This window comes from Sebastes fasciatus, chromosome 24 (assembly GCF_043250625.1).
Source record: "Sebastes fasciatus isolate fSebFas1 chromosome 24, fSebFas1.pri, whole genome shotgun sequence".
NCBI lineage: Eukaryota > Metazoa > Chordata > Actinopteri > Perciformes > Sebastidae > Sebastes > Sebastes fasciatus.
This window is the reverse complement of record NC_133818.1, coordinates 5,257,402-5,275,294: the sequence shown is the minus strand read 5'-3', so window position 1 is coordinate 5,275,294 and position 17,893 is coordinate 5,257,402. Positions and strand designations below refer to the sequence as shown.

The 17,893-nt window shown below is 37.6% G+C and overlaps 2 protein-coding genes across 2 annotated transcripts; both read left to right on the top strand.

The window, feature by feature from the left end:
- The first annotated feature begins 4,445 nt into the window (after positions 1-4,445).
- On the top strand, positions 4,446-10,798 carry LOC141763111 (actin-related protein 3-like). The gene is made up of 12 exons (XM_074627428.1): positions 4,446-4,653; positions 5,718-5,773; positions 6,575-6,699; positions 6,778-6,888; positions 6,996-7,091; positions 7,544-7,651; positions 7,734-7,877; positions 8,293-8,466; positions 8,676-8,768; positions 8,857-8,982; positions 9,430-9,513; positions 9,714-10,798. The coding sequence occupies exons 1-12, from the start codon at positions 4,610-4,612 to the stop codon at positions 9,807-9,809; spliced, it is 1,257 nt and encodes a 418-aa protein (XP_074483529.1). The 5' UTR covers positions 4,446-4,609; the 3' UTR covers positions 9,810-10,798.
- Positions 10,799-11,841: 1,043 nt separating this feature from the next.
- On the top strand, positions 11,842-17,156 carry LOC141763112 (transmembrane protein 182-like). Its single transcript, XM_074627429.1, has 5 exons — positions 11,842-12,215; positions 13,586-13,673; positions 13,747-13,854; positions 13,925-14,062; positions 16,620-17,156. The coding sequence occupies exons 1-5, from the start codon at positions 12,036-12,038 to the stop codon at positions 16,892-16,894; spliced, it is 789 nt and encodes a 262-aa protein (XP_074483530.1). The 5' UTR covers positions 11,842-12,035; the 3' UTR covers positions 16,895-17,156.
- Positions 17,157-17,893: the final 737 nt, after the last annotated feature.

Here is a 17,893-nt window from a genome sequence, read left to right as displayed (position 1 = left end):
ATTCATAAACTTTGTGAGGTTTGGAGGGAGACGACTTCATTTGCCTCCCTGGGAAATGTAATCCAGCGCTGCTGGTGGTCCCTGGGAGGTTGTTTGGGCCTAAACGTTCTCGCCGTGTCTTTAACCTTCACACAGCCGGGCTAAAGGACGCCGTGGCATTTTATTAAATTCGCTACATTTCAGTATGCATCACTCAATTACTCATCTATTGATTATTTTGTGTGTTGTGCACCCTCTTCGGTTTCCAAATGAGCATTTTCACCGACTTTCTCCCGCTATGATTTATGCATTAATGAGCAGAAAGTCCACATTTTCTTTACTGTGCATGCTTGACTCTACCTGTTTGCATTTTCAATTACTGGAATGCTGCCATCGCCTGCCTGCACTGAAACTGATAAAAGCGTTATGTGAAAGAGAAGATTAAGGTTTAGTCAGACTGAGCAGTGAATACAGATCAGACGTAATCCACTCTGTATTACACCCGTCTCACAATGCCTGCTTTTGTCTTGTGTCGGATTCCAGTTAAACTCAGGTAATTCAGCAAAGATGAGATATGAGACGTCATGTATTGTGATATTTAAGATCCCAGCAAAGACACCCAGCATGTGATCAGCTCTTTAATATTGAAACTGGAATAATTCCTCACAATTTGAAAGAGAGAGACAGAATTTAACAGTCCAGTTGCGGCTGTGATGAGTGTCAGCGATGATCGAATTGTAAGTGCCATAATGGTGTTTCCAAGTAACCATTATTTCCCTAACAATGCAGCGGTGCATTGTTAGAGCCACAATAGAACAGCTCCCACATGGATGAATCCTGCAGTAAAATTTACTTTGCAGAGAGATGAGAGATTTCACACGGCTCAAATGACTTTTTTTTAAATGTGTGAATTTAAACTTTAAGGTCTGTTAGCAGCCAAAGCATCCTGCAGTGTGAGGGCGAGCCTGTATGACAGAGCATCATTAGGCCTGGACACAGAGGAGGAGGAGGAGGAAGGAGTCAGGACTGACGATCACAAAAGGGGGAAGTGCCGACTGCAGATCTCCCAGGATTAAGAAGCAGCAAAAAACAGGAGATTATTAAAAATAATAAGGCCCACCTCTGCCTCGCTCTAATGACATGTGCGTGCAACCGCAGTCGCATTAGGGCTCTGGCGGTGGAAATACTTCAGTTGATGAGGGACCTCAACTCATCTACTTTGTTTACTGTGTAGGCCAAGTGTATTGGAAATGAGGGGGAAATGATCTATTCTGGTGTGGGCGGGAATTTTTCTGTTACAGATCAAGAAACCTCCAGAGAGTCAATTACCCTCAGCTCAGCTATATAGATACTGTACATTATATATATGGAGCTAGTCCATTTAAATGCATCTAATTATCTATTTCCATTTATTAACCGAAGCCTATTTTTGCTATTGATTAGGCTAATGAAATTCTATTAAATTACAACTTCCATTAAACATATTACATTGGATATGAACAAGCCCGAGGAAAGCGTTCAACAATTATCCTAAATCTGATGACTTAGCAACCTGATACAAGAAGCTTTACTTCACCAGACTTTACTTTCCCTCCAATCCACTTTAGAGCACTAACACAACTCTTCATTCCAGTAAGTAGGGCCAATAAAGAAAAGTAAACACAATTAAATACCCCCCCAAAGTTACAGCGGTGCAAAGGGGAAATTAATCTGCAGCTGTGGGAAAGTTAACTAGTGTTAAATACGTTGCACCTCTGCAAGAACAAGTGAAGTGAAAAGAGAACTATGGTTGTTAATATCCCTTGTTACTGTGATTATTCGGTTCAAGGAGGGAAGCGGAGGTGGGGTTGCACGGCTTGAAACATTTTGTTTTGTCTGTTATTACAGTTTAACCGGCTCAGTGGTCTCTGTTGTTTCTTAAAAACGAGAGCACTGGTGCCCTCTAGTATTCACAACAGAGACACACAGGGATGCAAAGCTCTGAATAATGACAGAGAAAGAGGCTGTTTTATGCAATTTTAAAGTCTCTGAACTTTAAATAACCCAAGATTTTATGTTGTTTTTTTGCAATTTGTAAACGCACAATGATAAGAGTGTTATAAATAAAGTTAAATTTATTTATTTATTTATGTTTTTATGTATTTATGTATTTATTTAATTAATTAATTATTTATTTATTTTTATTTTTATTTATTTTGTTTAATTTAATTTAATCTAATTCTATTAATTTAATTTAATTTATTTTATTGTTGTTATTATTATTATTATTGTAGTTGTTGTTTATTTCTTATTTTTCTGTCGTTTTATGTCTCAATTTTAAATTTTTTTATTACTCTCAGTGAAGCAATATGTAAACTCACAATTATAAGAGTGTTACGAATAAAGTTCATTATTTATTTATTTTACTGTATTTATATATTTATGATGACTTTATTTTATTTCATGTTATTTTATTTTGTTTAATTAAATTGAATTAAATGTATGTATGCATGTATTTTTTATTATTATTATTATTATTATTATTATTATTATTATTATTATTATCTTTTCCTATTGCTTTTTCCTTCTAATATTTATCTCTTTATTTATTTATTTCTTTCAGGTAGCTGTAAGATGCTTACTCCACAGCTTAAATATCTAAATACCTGCAACTGAAACTGATGTAACCACGTTCACTACTGGTGACTTAAATGCATTGAAAACAATAAAAAGATGTTATAAAATAAAATAAATAAATAAATAAAGTTCATTGTTATAGTGAGGATCAGTTGGTCTGGATAATAGCCTGATAAGACCAGTTCTAGTGTTTTTACAATCATTATAAGATGATGTTATTGCTCAGTTCAAGTGAAACGAGAGGACAGAAGACACCACTTGTGTTCTGTTCAATTCATCTCAGTGATGTAAAAGGAAAGGTCTTCTGTGATAGCGGGCTCCTGGAGGATATTTTGCTGCAGCACTGACGACGCTGAAACAAATTGTTTCTCCCACAGTTCCTGATGGAGAGTTTCCATCAAGTGGCCGAGGACTGTTTCTATCAGGAGCAGCAGAGCCGAGGGCCTTTCTAGCAGACTCTGCGTGGTGAAGAGACTCTTGTGTGAGTGATGAGTCTGCTGGAGGACAAAGGGCCAATGTTCTCAGGCCCTGGGATTGGTTTTAATGTGCTGAGGCGCTCTGAAGCAGGAATCAAGCCATGAAGCTCCTTCCTGCTCATATATCGTCTTTATCAGTGGCCCTGCATGCAGTCATAGAGGCTGAGGACCATTTTGTCTGGTGCCTAAATCACTGATATCATCTGGTGGAGTCAGCAGGCCGAGATGAGGCTGGCTACTATTTTTGGTTCAACGGAAACACACTGTAAAAACACAGAAAATATCATTACAGATGCTTGCAATGTTGTTTTTAACATTGTAAATAGAGATTTTATTCGTATTTTATATGTGTAAACAACTTTTATTTTTAATTTAATCCTATATTAATGATATTGTTAGTTATTAAAAATAGATTTAAGGAATTAGAGGAAGAAGAAGAAGGCAATTTATTAATCCCCGAGGGGAAATTTAATTTTTTCACTCTGTTATATTTTACATAGTACATAGTACACACAGGCCCGAATACACACACATGCACAAACAGGACCTATATACATGCATTAATGGAGAGATGTCAAAGTGAGGGGGCTGACCCTGACAGGCGCCCCGAGCAGTTGGGGGTTTGGTGCCTTGCTCAAGGGCACCTCGGCAGTACCCAAGAGGCAAACTGGCATCTCTCCAGCCACCAGTTCACACATAGGTACATCGGGCTGTAGATTTGCCTGCGCTATTAGCCCCGATGTGATCTAGAATAGGAGTCTTATTTTTTTGTAGGCTACTCATACGGTGACCTGATTTTTTTTATATCTGTAATTAATCAATTAATTAAATTAAATTAAATAGATAATATAATAAAATAAATATAATATAATATAATATAATATAATATAATATAATATAATATAATATAATATGATATAATATAATATAATATAATATATAATATAATAAAATAAATAAATAACGTTATTTATAACACACTTATCATTGTGACTTTATAAATAATATATAATAATAAGTATGTCACCCTGCATTTGACTGCATATAATAAATAATGTAAATTTAATTTAATAAAAAAATATGTTCAATTCAATTCAATTCAATTCAATTTATTTTTTATATAGCGTTAATTTATAGCGTTTTTAATGTTAAATTTATTAAAACTATTATTAATAAGCAATTATATATTTTATTTATTTATTTATTTATCTATTGTTTTATTTTATTTTATTTTATATTAAAGAAATTACCAATTTAAATTAATATGTGGGTGTAATACTCATCTCCGTCCACTAGGCGTCAGTGTGGCGCTACTGACGCTGCTGACGCTACTGACGCCACCGACTTCACTGACGTCATGACGCTGCTGACGCTGCACTAGAAGAAATCCCACCACAAACCCGGAAGCGTTCTGACTGCACCGTGACTGCTCTTCATTCAGCTGCTAGCTGCTCGTTTTCACTCCGTTACCGTACAGATAGCCGTTCATACCGGGAGCCTGATATATCCCCGTGTAGATAGACTAACGGAGAGCAACTATGGCTGGTCGGTTACCGGCTTGTGTTGTTGACTGTGGAACAGGGTGAGTGACAACAATAGGATGCTAGTTAGCTTAGCATAAGCTGCTGTCAACGCCCTGTCTGGCTGATCAGCTGCTAACGCCTCTTACACACATATGCATGCTTTTTTATTGCTATAATGTCTTTAAATGCTGCTTATTAGCATGCAAAAGCACCCAAATACGTTATATTGCATGCTTTTTATGCACAAAGCTGCTTTATTATTGCTATTAGCTGCATATTTGCTGAAGCTAATGCTACTTCCTGGACATTCCTCCCTGCAGAAAGCTCAGTATCCAGATTGTTTTGGGTGTTACCTGGTTGTTTACCTGTCTATGGGTGCCAGCAAATACTTTAACCACAAGGAAGCAACTGTAACTTAACCTTTATCCTCCTTTTTGTTCCCTTTATAGGTAAAATGCAGGAAATGCAGAACCTTAACGTCACTTAGACACATCTGATTGCTTGTTTATTCTTATATTGTCTTTAAATGCACAGTTAATGCTGCTTATTAGCATGCACAAGCACCCAACTGCTTTATATTGCATGTGTTTTATGCACAAAGCTGCTTTATTGTTGCTATTAGCTGCATATTTACTGAAGCTAATGCTACTTCTTGGACATTCCTCCCTGCAGAAAGCACAGTTTCCAGATTATTTTGGGTGTAACCTGGCTGTGTATCTGTCTATGGGTGCCAGCAAATACTTTAACCACCATGAAACAACTGTAACTTCCTCCTTTTTGTTCCCTTTATTAGGTACTCAAAGCTTGGTTATGCAGGAAATACAGAACCTTAACGTTACTTAGACACATCTGATTGCTTGTTTATTCTTATATTGTCTTTAAAAGCTGCTTATTAGCATGCAAAAGCACCCAACTGCTTTATAGTGCATGCTTTTACACAACAACGCTGCTTTATTAGAAGCTAATGCTACTTCCTGGACATTTCTCCCTGCAGAAAGCTCAGTATCCAGATTATTTTGGGTGTTATCTAGTTGTGTATCTGTCTATGTGTGCCAGCAAATACTTTAACCACAAGGAAGCAACTGTAACTTAACCTTTATCCTCTTTTTGTTCCCTTTTATAGGTACACAAAGCTTGGTTATGCAGGAAATACAGAACCACAGTTCATCATACCTTCATGTAAGTAGATGGAAAACAGACCAAAACAGGAATTTGGTTTCATCGAATTATGTTGTTTGTTTTTTTTGTTGTTTTTTTACAATATGTGTATTGGGTTTCCTTATTTTCACAAACACAAAAAAACAACAACAAACAAAAAAGTGATTAAAAAAAACAACAAACCAGTGATATAGACACCAACTTGAAGCAAAATTTAATTAAAAGTCAAAGATCTCGATGTGCACAGTTACATTCATTAGCTATAGAACAAAAATGTAAGGTTTAATGGTTTCCCAGAGGAGAAAAATATTTGTTTTGTTATATGAATTACGTGACATGGAGATGAAGTCCATCTCTTGTTTTATTGCTCATTGTATCATCATTAAGTTGTAGTTAAATGTCCTTCATTTCAGAGTTGTGTATTGTGGTACTGACTGTAAATACGCACTTATACTCTATATTAATCCACAGCTGAAAATAGTTCCTATTTATTCCAGCTAAAAACTACAGTGCCAAGCGGATTTAAGAAATTACTGAGCTTTGAAAACCTTCATTGAAGCCAGACATTTGTGACCTGCTTTTAAAGGTTTACATCTTTAATAGGAACCAATACGCTTGGGTTTGAGTTACACAGAAAGAGTAGGGAAGTCAGAAAGCACTGAGAGATGAACAAATGTTTACTTGTTTTTGGCCTTATCATGAGAATAAGTTGACAATAACAAACATATAGATTAATAATACCAGCCTTATTCTTTAACCTGATGGTATATGAAAGTGAATATATGGTTTAAAATATCATGACATTTTTATGATCATCTCCAGGTATCGCAATCAAAGAATCGGCCAAGGTGGGAGACCAGGCCCAGCGCAGGATGATGAAGGGTGTTGATGACCTGGACTTCTTCATTGGGGACGAAGCCATCGACAAACCGTCATATTCAACAAAGGTAGACTCCAACAGGAAGGTTGAAGATGAGCCAATGAGTCTGATTTAGAGACTGACATTTCCCTTCTGTTATTTCTAGTGGCCCATCCGTCACGGGATAGTGGAGGACTGGGACCTGATGGAGAGATTTATGGAGCAGATCATCTTCAAGTATCTGCGGGCAGAACCTGAAGACCATTACTTTCTTTTGGTAAAACCAGAGCTGCATATATTACCTTTTACTAGAAAACAAAATGTAGATTAGAGGCTTAAAGTCATTCTGTATTCACATCAGTTTTTCTGTGTGTCTCTCTCCAGACAGAGCCTCCCCTCAACACACCAGAAAACAGAGAGTACACAGCAGAGATCATGTTTGAGTCGTTCAACGTCCCGGGTCTCTACATTGCCGTTCAGGTACATTTCCAAAACATCCCAGCACCTGAAATGAACACATGCCATCAGCCACATTGCCAATCAACCAACCAACCAACCAGTGTTTATCTCCTCTAAAGTCTACCAGACATACGCAGCTAGAAAAGCCACTCTGGGCACATCTGAAACTAAACATGTGGGCTGTAGATAGAATTAGATTTGACACTGTGATTCAGAGGCTCAATGGGGAAATGACAATTTTCACTTCTTCTTTTTAAGTTTCACAGTCTGTTTTTAAATGTTCCACTTGGTTTGAATCGTGCACAGTGTCGTCATTCAGTATTTCTAATAGATGTTGTCACACTGTTAACCGAGGCAGTTTTTAGTGATAGTTTGAGCTGTACTAGCTTGACCCTGATTTTGTCACCTTGCTCTTCAGAACAGTGTCATTGTTCAATATTTAGTGTTATTAAACGTTTTGTTTTCTGCATCAGGCTGTCCTGGCGCTGGCTGCCTCCTGGACATCCAGACAGGTGGGAGAGCGGACGCTGACGGGGACGGTGATCGACAGCGGAGACGGAGTCACACACGTCATCCCGGTGGTGAGTTTGTTGCCTTTTTCGGGGTCATGTTTACATTCCTACCTCATTCTCGACCCTAAACCTATGCTCGTTTGTACTCCAGGCTGAAGGCTACGTCATCGGCAGCTGCATCAAGCACATCCCCATCGCCGGTCGAGACATTACGTACTTCACCCAACAGCTGCTGAGGGAGCGAGAGGTGGGGATCCCTCCAGAGCAGTCCCTGGAGACGGCCAAAGCTGTCAAGGTCGGTGTTGATATTTCTTTAGAAACATTAAAAGCTGCTCCAGCGTGTGGCTCACTGTTTGTTTTAAACTCTTAAAGTGATGTTCCACCCAAAATCATCATCAAATGTAGGCACTGGTGGACCATTTTTATTGCAGAGTTAAAAAAAAACGCTGTGTTTTTTAATGCTCTGTTTCTTTACTGAAACCTGCAAAAATAGGCCCCATAACAGGAAGTGATACCCTCAACAGATTATGTTTTAGTGTCCCTGTCATGCATTCCTCAGTCTGGCCACTAGAGGTCACTGCAGCTACAGAAACACATCACTCATCTCTAATAGAAACACGTTCACCTCAAGCATTAAAACTAAAAGTTATATATTAGTTTTGCTGTCTTGTAACACTGCTAAAAGTATCCTCTATTGTTGTGTTTTTTAGGAGCGGTTCAGCTACGTCTGCCCAGACCTTGTTAAGGAGTTCAGCAAGTACGACACAGACGGCTCCAAGTGGATCAAACAGTACACGGGCATCAACAATATCTCCAAGAAGGAGTTCACCATCGATGTCGGCTACGAGCGCTTCCTGGGGCCGGAGATCTTCTTCCACCCTGAGGTATAAGAAATAGTTTTTAAGATACATTGCTGCTGCTGGTGATGATAGATGATGTAGCCTGAAATGTCAGCCTGTCAGAATGAAAAATGGGATGTTTAAAAAAAATATATATATATATATTTTTTTTAGATTGTCTCTTAAATTCAGCACTTTTAAAGCAAATTTTAGCTGCAGTGTATAAATGTTTCTTTTTATTTGTTCTCGTCCAGTTTGCCAACCCAGACTTCACCCAGCCGATCTCAGAGGTGGTGGACGAGGTCATCCAGAACTGCCCCATCGATACCAGACGTCCGCTGTACAAGGTGCAGACACACACGCCTCTACAGCTGCTATAACTGTTAGTCTGTGTGTCTGGTCTTTATCAACGTCTACATCCTCTTTGTGTCGCAGAACATCGTGCTCTCCGGAGGCTCCACCATGTTCAGGGACTTTGGCAGACGCCTGCAGAGGGACATCAAGAGGAGCGTGGACGCACGGCTGAAAACCAGCGAAGAGCTGAGCGGCGGCAAGTTGAAGGTGAGGAAAGAGGGAATGCATTTAAAGATTGTTTTGTGTTGTTAATTGATTTCCAATGATAAATATATACATAGATTTGCATGAAGCATCATATTTATCCACTCCCATATTGATAAGAGTATTAAATACTTGACAAATCTCCCTTTAAGGTACATTTTGAACAGATAAAAACTATGGACAATCATGCGATTAATCCTGATTAAATATTTTGACAGCCCTAATTTAAAGTATATAAAAGTACTTGGTGTTATTCAAGCCTCTTATATACAAGATATGTATTTTAAAAAGTATTAAATAAGTAAATTTAGTCTGTACAATAATACAAACGACCACAAACAAAAAAGCACTTGAATAATACAAAATGCGTCCCTTATTTCTGCAGAAAGGTTCACAGGAAGTGGTGTTTTTTGTTTCAATATTGACGAAGTTATCCTCTTTTTCTTGCAGCCGAAGCCGATCGACGTGCAAGTCATCACTCATCACATGCAGAGGTACGCCGTCTGGTTCGGAGGATCAATGCTGGCGTCTACTGTGAGTATTAAAACTGTATTTTCAGCTCCTCTAATAGCACATAATCATCCCTCCTGCGGTTTTTTATATCATAATTGGAAATAGAAACTTGTGAATGTTCCTTTGTTGAGTTTTTACTTCACAAAACTGAAATGCACCAGACTTAAGTACACTTTTGTGAAGGGAAATGACACTAACCTCGTCCATTTCTGTGTCTGCAGCCTGAGTTTTACCAAGTGTGCCACACCAAGAAAGACTACGAGGAGTTCGGGCCGAGCATCTGCCGCCACAACCCCGTATTCGGAGTCATGTCTTAGGCGCCGGGCGGAGAGGAGGAGCGCATTCAGCGGAGGCCGAGGAAAAACACGGGAGGAAGCGCCGCCAAGACCTCACATGCTGTGGAAGTCCTATGAGCCTTTGCACGGATGCTCCGACGGATAAAGCGACAGTGGACCAAACAAACTGCCAAAAGAGCGGCAACATCCTCACCAACTAGAGGAACAAGAGGTGACTCAGCCCCAAAGGATCCTCCAATAAAATGTTTACTGCAAGTAGGTTAATAGTAGGTGATACATCTTTAATTTCTGCGTGCCTCGTATACGTACTTATAATATCCTCACAGGGTTGTAATATGTAATTAATCAACATGAGTCCTGTATAAATGCACTTCTCTGTGTATAAGGGTTGGGTCCTTTCTATCTGTTATTTCAGCATTAGCTAGTTCATCATCAAATGGGTGCAAGCATACAACAAATCAGTAGACATACTCACCATTCCTGATTTTCTTTTTTTGTGTCTTTATATTGTCTCTCAGTACCTGGAAGAAACATTATTTGAATTTAGATTAATTTCAGGCATTTAAAAAATCGTATTAATCTGTTCAAATAATCCTCCAGGTTTCACTGACGTCTTCTTACTCGTCACTGCTTTCCTTTTTTTTATTTGTATTAATCATCTCTTGACCAACCTGTCTTGAAAAAAAACAAAAAAAAAGAAGTGGTATTAATATATGAACATGCAGTTTGATGACTGTTGTTGGACCATCACTGTTGCCTAGATCTCAGTTATACTGGATAGCCTTGTACTGTACCAAATCTGGATTTCAATGCTGGCATTCCAATAAATGCCAAGGAGATATTTCTACAGTTGTGATTTCTGTTTTTGCAACCTCAAGATATGTGAATGAAAATGGGTTCTATGGGTACCCACGAGTCTCCCCTTTACAGACATGCCCACTTCATGATAATCACATGCAGTCTTTTGCATGCAATATACAATAAATGTGTTATTTTTTCCTATTCTAAAATGGTGTGTTTGAATATTTCTGCAGACTGGGGTCCCTAAACAGTCTTTGAATTACATAAATTGGGTATCACTGTAAAGCTGAGACTCTTGTGGATCCAATGAGCCCAACTGTATTCATGTGTGATGATGTTAGTCCCCATAGGAGCCATTTCATTGTAGTGACATTTTTAACCTCACAGTATAAAATGACCTGTGGTGACCTCTAGGATAATCACAGCCTCATGAAACTTTACAGCCACAAACTAGAGACCTAGAGCATTCAGAGGATGGATGGATCAAACTAGAGACCTAGAGCATTCAGAGGATGGATGGATCAAACTAGAGACCTAGAGCATTCAGAGGATGGATGGCTTTCCCAGCCAGATTGACAATAAGGAGGTTTCTGAGCAGTTTACACAACAGAAATGCTCGCCATCCAGTCGCCGAAAAAATGCAATTCTTGCAGAAATCTCAAAAGTTTTTGATCCCAAATCACAGCATGGCTTTTTCTATGGTGTTCCTCAAGGTCTTGGTGTCTTAATGTGGTATTTTGGAGGGATTATTCATAATTTTTATCAATTCTCCAGTGGTAAAAAATGGTTAAATTTAGCACCAAAGCTGTGTAACAAATGGTATGAACCCCAAAAACTGCTGCAACAAATTATAAGACATCATAGAGCATGGGGATGACCATCATATACTTATACCATCATGTTCTAAGCCTTTTTTTTAAGATTTATGACTAGAACAATTTGACACACAGTGCTGAGCTGCATCTCCAATTTATCTTCAGGTTCTCAGCTTTCAGATGATGTACACCACTTGTAAATGACATCTGCTGTTGATCTGCTATCTCCCCCTAAAGACCCCCTGTACCCCCCTAAAAAAGACTAAAACGGGTCTATGAAAATGAAGGGTGGAGAGGAAAAGGTTAAGGAAACACCACTGCCTCTGTTTACTGTGTCTATTCTCAACATAACAGCGCTATATTTGTGAGGGTAAAGCCCCTCTACTGTAACCATATCCCTTCAAACTGACCGACACATGATGCAACAGTTTATTTTCACTGAACCACTGCATGTCCAGAGGCTTGCTCACTTATTTTCTTGCAGCTGAAGAGGAGCAGCATTTTAGTAAAAGAGAATTTATTCTGTGTGTTTGAACATGAATCGCTGCAGAAAGCAGAGACGACGGAGTGAGAAATGGCTAAACAGAAGTGCAGATTTGCAGCTTTAAAGTCTGGAGCAACAGACTGAGTCATGTCTCCTGCTGAGAGGATGAAGGTGCTCGTCTTTTTGGCGTTGTTCTTCGGAGCGTTGGGGTCTCTGTTCACGCTGCTGTGCTGTGGGACGGAGTACTGGCTGCTGGCTGCTGAGTCCTGCAGCCGGCCGGGGGGACGCCATGGAGGAAGTGGACTGAGAGAGGGGAAGAGCACCAAGGTACTTTTATTTTATTTTATTTCAATATTACTGTTTATTGTCTCTATATAAAATCATTTTGTTAATAGATCAGCATGTACACACAGAAAATAAGTTTAACAAAAAGAAATAAAATCAGAAATAATTACAGTTGCTGTTATATAAAAGCATAAAGAAATATATATATATATATATATATATATATATATATATAGAAATAGAAATAGAAATAGAAATAGAAATAAAGGAGTATGTAACATGTGAATTATGTACATAATGCTACAATATTTAAAAATATATGTAGAGAAATATAAATAAATAATAAAAATAGAATAAGAAATGAGAAAATCAAAACCATACAATATATAACCACAAAATAAGTAAATAAAAATACAATATACAACCACAAAATAAGTAAATAAAAATACAATATACAACCACAAAATAAGTAAATAAAAATACAATACATAACCACAAAATAAGTAAATAAAAATGCAATATATAACATGTAGAGAAATATAAATAAATAATAAAAATAGAATAAGAAATAAGAAAATCAAAACCATACAATATATAACCACAAAATAAGTAAATAAAAATACAATATATAACCACAAATTAGTAAATAAAAATGCAATATATAACCACAAAATAAGTAAATAAAAATACAATATACAACCACAAAATAAGTAAATAAAAATACAATACATAACCACAAAATAAGTAAATAAAAATGCAATATATAACATATGTAGAGAAATATAAATAAATAATAAAAATAGAATAAGAAATAAGAAAATCAAAACCATACAATATATAACCACAAAATAAGTAAATAAAAATACTGAGAAGTGGGATCTATTAAGTGTGTTAAACATAAATGCAATAGTATAAATACGAATAAAATAAGAATATTTATTGTACAATTTCTTGCCCTGTATTGCACATAAGAATAATAAGGAATTATTGCTGACAGAGGTGATATAAGGTCAAAATTAATCAAAAGTAAACACATAAGTGACTTAAATTCTCAGACAGTAAACATAATGTGCAGCAGAGGTCAAACAGATGACCTTTTATAGTCCTTCCTCCAGTTATTAGAGCATTCCTGAAAACTAATGAATGCATGAAAGTGGAGTAAAACCCTCCAGTTGTCACTATAGAGTCGTATTATTTCATTAGTGCACATGTTATTTCCTGCTGTCTTCACTCGACACATCAATCAAACACTATACTGTGTGTTTACAGACAGCTGACGGCCGCCACACATTCTCTGCAATCTGCTGTTGTAGCTCTGCAGCAGACTGACGACGTGCTGACACCTGCTGAGTCTGGCTTTTATTAGTATTATTATTATTATTATTATAATATCATTATTTCTGATCCATCAGGCTGTGAGGATCTTCCATGAGGGTTTGTTCTGGCGCTGCTCCTTCATGTCTGTTTCACAACAACTCTCTATGTGGGACCTTTGGATCTGTAAGAACATCATATTTACAGTATATAATGCTTCTATATTAGGCGAACATCATAACTGCATCTTTCTCTTCAGCAAATCAGCCGCCATCAAAGGTGTGCCAGGCCGCTTTCCTCTTCCCGTTTCCGGTTTATGAGCCGCACGGTTTCCTCACAGAACCGTATGAACATCACTCTGCTATTGGTTGGTGTTGTTTTTTATGTTTAGGTAATTTATTTTCCACGATTGCATTATGATTTATGTTTTCTCTCAGTTTTTAGGACCTTCTGGAGCATCTTCCTCATTGCAGGCGTGGCGGCTGTCGCCATTGGTGGATTTGTGGTCGTCTGTGCCGCCCCGCTGACCAATCACAGACTCTATAAAGTGGGTGGGGCACTTCTGCTGTGTGGCGGTAAGAACACATCAGTAAAAAAATATTGCTTTTCTGGCTTTAACACAAACAGATCTCACTTATATTATCATTACATACCTCTCAAAACACAATTTTCTTTCATTAAGTATTTTTATTGATTGTCAATAATGAATAAAACAATATTTTTCTCACTCACCCGTGTCACAACACATCCAAAAAACAAACACACAAGCAACCAGAGCTGACCACAGGAGATATATTCTAAATTATGCATAAATAATGTTAAATTATAGACAACAATACAGAGAAAATATCTATAATATACCTTAATAATAAAAGAAAAATTAAGATGAGAAATAAAGGAAATCAAAAATGTATAAATAGGTTAGGAAAATAAAAATAAAATAAATAAATAAAAAGATAAAAATCAAATAAATAATCATAAATCAAATAAAAATAATAGTAATTTAATAAAAAATTAAATGAAATAATAAAAATAGTTCAAAATAAATAATCATGAATAAAATAATAGTAATATAATTAAAAATAAAATGATAAAATGTAGCTCAAAAATAAATAATCATAAATAAAATAATAAAAATACTCTAATGCTAATGCTTCCTCTCTGTTCCCTGGGTAATATAACAGATTTTCTCTAGATTCATATAGGACATAATGTCTCTAATCAATGGAAACACCATTATAATGAATGATTTTAATGAGTATTTATACAGAATGAGTCTCAGTTTGGGTTTTATTGTGAAAGTCTGGTGCTGGTCAGACGTGGAGTCTTTTTTCGTTAGGTGTCATTGATTACAGCTGAGCTCATTAGGTGTCAGTTTGCTGCAGCAGCAGCTCAGGTGTGTCTGAGAGGAGATCATCAATCCAAAGCTTTATACACAGGAAATATATCAATTATCTGTGAGGCAAAGCAAGTTTATTTATATAGTTCCTCATTCAAAGTGCTTCACAGGCATGAATTTCTCATAAAGGCCGTTACGCCAAACAGAAGTGAAACATGTCGTCTGCAGACAAATAAAACTCTGTGCAGTAAAACAAGAAGTGGAGGGTCTCAGCTGCTGGTCAGACCACCGCGTCTACCGGCTCCTGATGGAGAAAATCAATAGGTTAGAAGAAGAAATGTGACCTGAAGTGTTGCCAGCATTTGTGGTCACATGTGCTACGGCCAAAAAATATTATGCATGCTGTGTAGTAATAATGGAAATGAGGAGTCCAACCGTTGCCTCGGGGGTTTCTGCTGCAGCTTACAGCCAAGAGTTCACATTCTCATCATACTTTATCACCCAAAATATGTTTATTCATATTAATAAAACAAAATTGAAACACCAAGTTTTACACTTAAAGTAGCTTTCATCTTATTCCATACTGTCTGGCAGTATCATATTTAGTATTAGCTTGTTTGCAACTCTTCACTGAAGCCATATTATTACTTCAAACTCAAAACTCCATATTTTTATTAATGGTTGCACAATTTAGATTCTCTCTTGTGCATCATTTTATCCACATTTTCTCCAAATTCACCTTCACATATTTGGAAACTTTGGAAATTTGGGATTTTTGCTACGATTTTAAATAAAATAATGTTGGATTGAACAATGTTTTGCTGCATGTCAATGGGATTTAAGAGGTTAAAACACAATATATAAATAAATATCTTCTTTTTCTTCCCAGAAAAGAACAAGGCAAATCTAAAGTGGTTAAATATGGATTTAATTGTGTGGGGGGAAATGCAGTTAAAACTATAGCACTATATTTATTTATTTTATTTTATTTAATTTATTTTATTTATTTTATTTATTTTATTTATTTTATTTATTTTATTTATTTTATTTTATCTTTATGTTTTCCCTTCAAATAATGTTGCTTTTTTAAAAAATATTTATTTTTCAATTATTTTTTCAGATCTAATTCAGTTTAAACGTGAATAAGAAAAGTTGCTCTTTAAAGTAAGAAGAAGTCATTGATTGTGATTGAGCTGATTGCAGGCGGCTGCTGCTCGTCAGGTCACATCATCTTCAGCTGGGCAGAGATTATATAAAGCCTCAGTTTGACTGAGCACACGTGAGGAGGAGACACCTTCAGTCTCCTCTGTTGTGTGTTTGTGTTTGTCCCATTTTTCTAGATCAGGTTTAGGTTTGTTTTCATTAAAGTTTTAGACGGGGAGGTGGCTGCTTTTAGTGCCGCTGTTGAAGCCTCTCCCTCTCTCCCCTGAGCTTTCCTTTCACTCTGGGTTTCAGTTTGGGAAAGGGTGGAGATTTCCCAGAGTTTACACTCTGAACATGACTGAAAATGTTCAACAAGGAGAACAAAGTTGACAGTAATCTTTTGAAAAGTCTTGAAGCCTCAAAACCTCTCAATCCCACCACCCATAATCAATATCCTCAGATCCAGACATCTGCCAAACCATTAGAATGAGATCGCTGTCTCGGACCATAAATCAAATAAAGGAAGAACCATTATTTGTGAGCCAGTGTATTCTCTATGTAAGGGATATTGCAAAATAAACCCAGAGAGTTTTAAGGGCGTTTACATCTTCTTTAAAAGTGGTTACAGTCTTTCTCTGTGTGTCTGTCAGGTCTGTGTCTGCTGGCCGTGGTGCTGATGTATCTGATGTGGGTCCAGGTCCTGGACACTCTGGAGCAGTTCGCCCACCATCAGAGAGCCTCCTCTTGTCCCTCCTTCCACCTCAGCGTCCAGCACGGCCCTTCATTCCTCCTCGCTCCGGTCGCCGTCTTCTTCTGCCTGCTGGCCGGCCTCCTCTTCCTCCTGGTCGGCCGCAGCGTTCAGAGGATACAGATGGAGAAAAGAGACAGGACTCCTGAACTTACAGACTCTGACGTTTATGTGTGACTCCCTTCTTAAATATTGAGGTTAAAGCATGGACTCTTCTCGGTAAACACGACCACATTTGAAGGCACCATAAAAATCAGAACAAATGTTTTTTCATTTTTCTTCGGGCACATATGAGTTGTGGTCACACGGTATGACTGACAGGTGGTCACTCAAACCGTACGTGTGGATCTTTCCATCAGCGAGGGATAATTGGAATCCTTCATTTGAAGTTGGTCATTACAAATGATTTTTCTAACCTATTAAACAGATCCCAATGTGATTAATACTCTCCCTCTGCTTTTATTATAATTGATAAATCAATTTTGACAAAAGTGTGGAGAAGGAGGATTGAGTAGATTGAGAGTGAGCGGCCTGCCCGTCATTAGGACATCAGGTTGAAGCTGTGAGATATTGGGTCAGAGCGGGATGGAGATAATAATAAATTAGACTGTCATAATCCATTTTGTGACAGGAGGGCCACTTCAGGGACGCCTCGCCGAGTGTGTGAAACACACAACCGCCACCAGAGAGCAGTGTTGACTCAGGATCATTGAATCATCAGTGATGTCCAACAGCAGAATGCAAAGCTGCAGTCAGATCAAACCTGCAGAGGGTACATTTGTAAGTGATAATTAATTCCTGTAATATTCCTGACAAACAAAAGATTCCTCTTCCAAGTTCAGTAACATTACATCTGAAAGAGGAGGAGGTAGAGGAGGGGTTGTGGAAGCCCACAGTCACACCTTGATAATTGGAAAAGGCAAACAGAAGTGAGACCTTGAGATGTAACAGTGACAAAAGGGAGAGAGTTGACGCTGCTCATCAGCGACTCTTTCAATATTCTTTCATGTCTGACGTTCCCTCTCCTCTCCATCCCTTCTCCTCTTAATCTCCGCTGTGAACTAGGTGGGTATAATTACACCGGAGCGTGTCACATTCACTCCCCCGGCCCTCGCCGTGTTTAAACATCCGTCACCCTCCTCTACCTCGCCACCAACAGGCTGATCTTTATTTTGT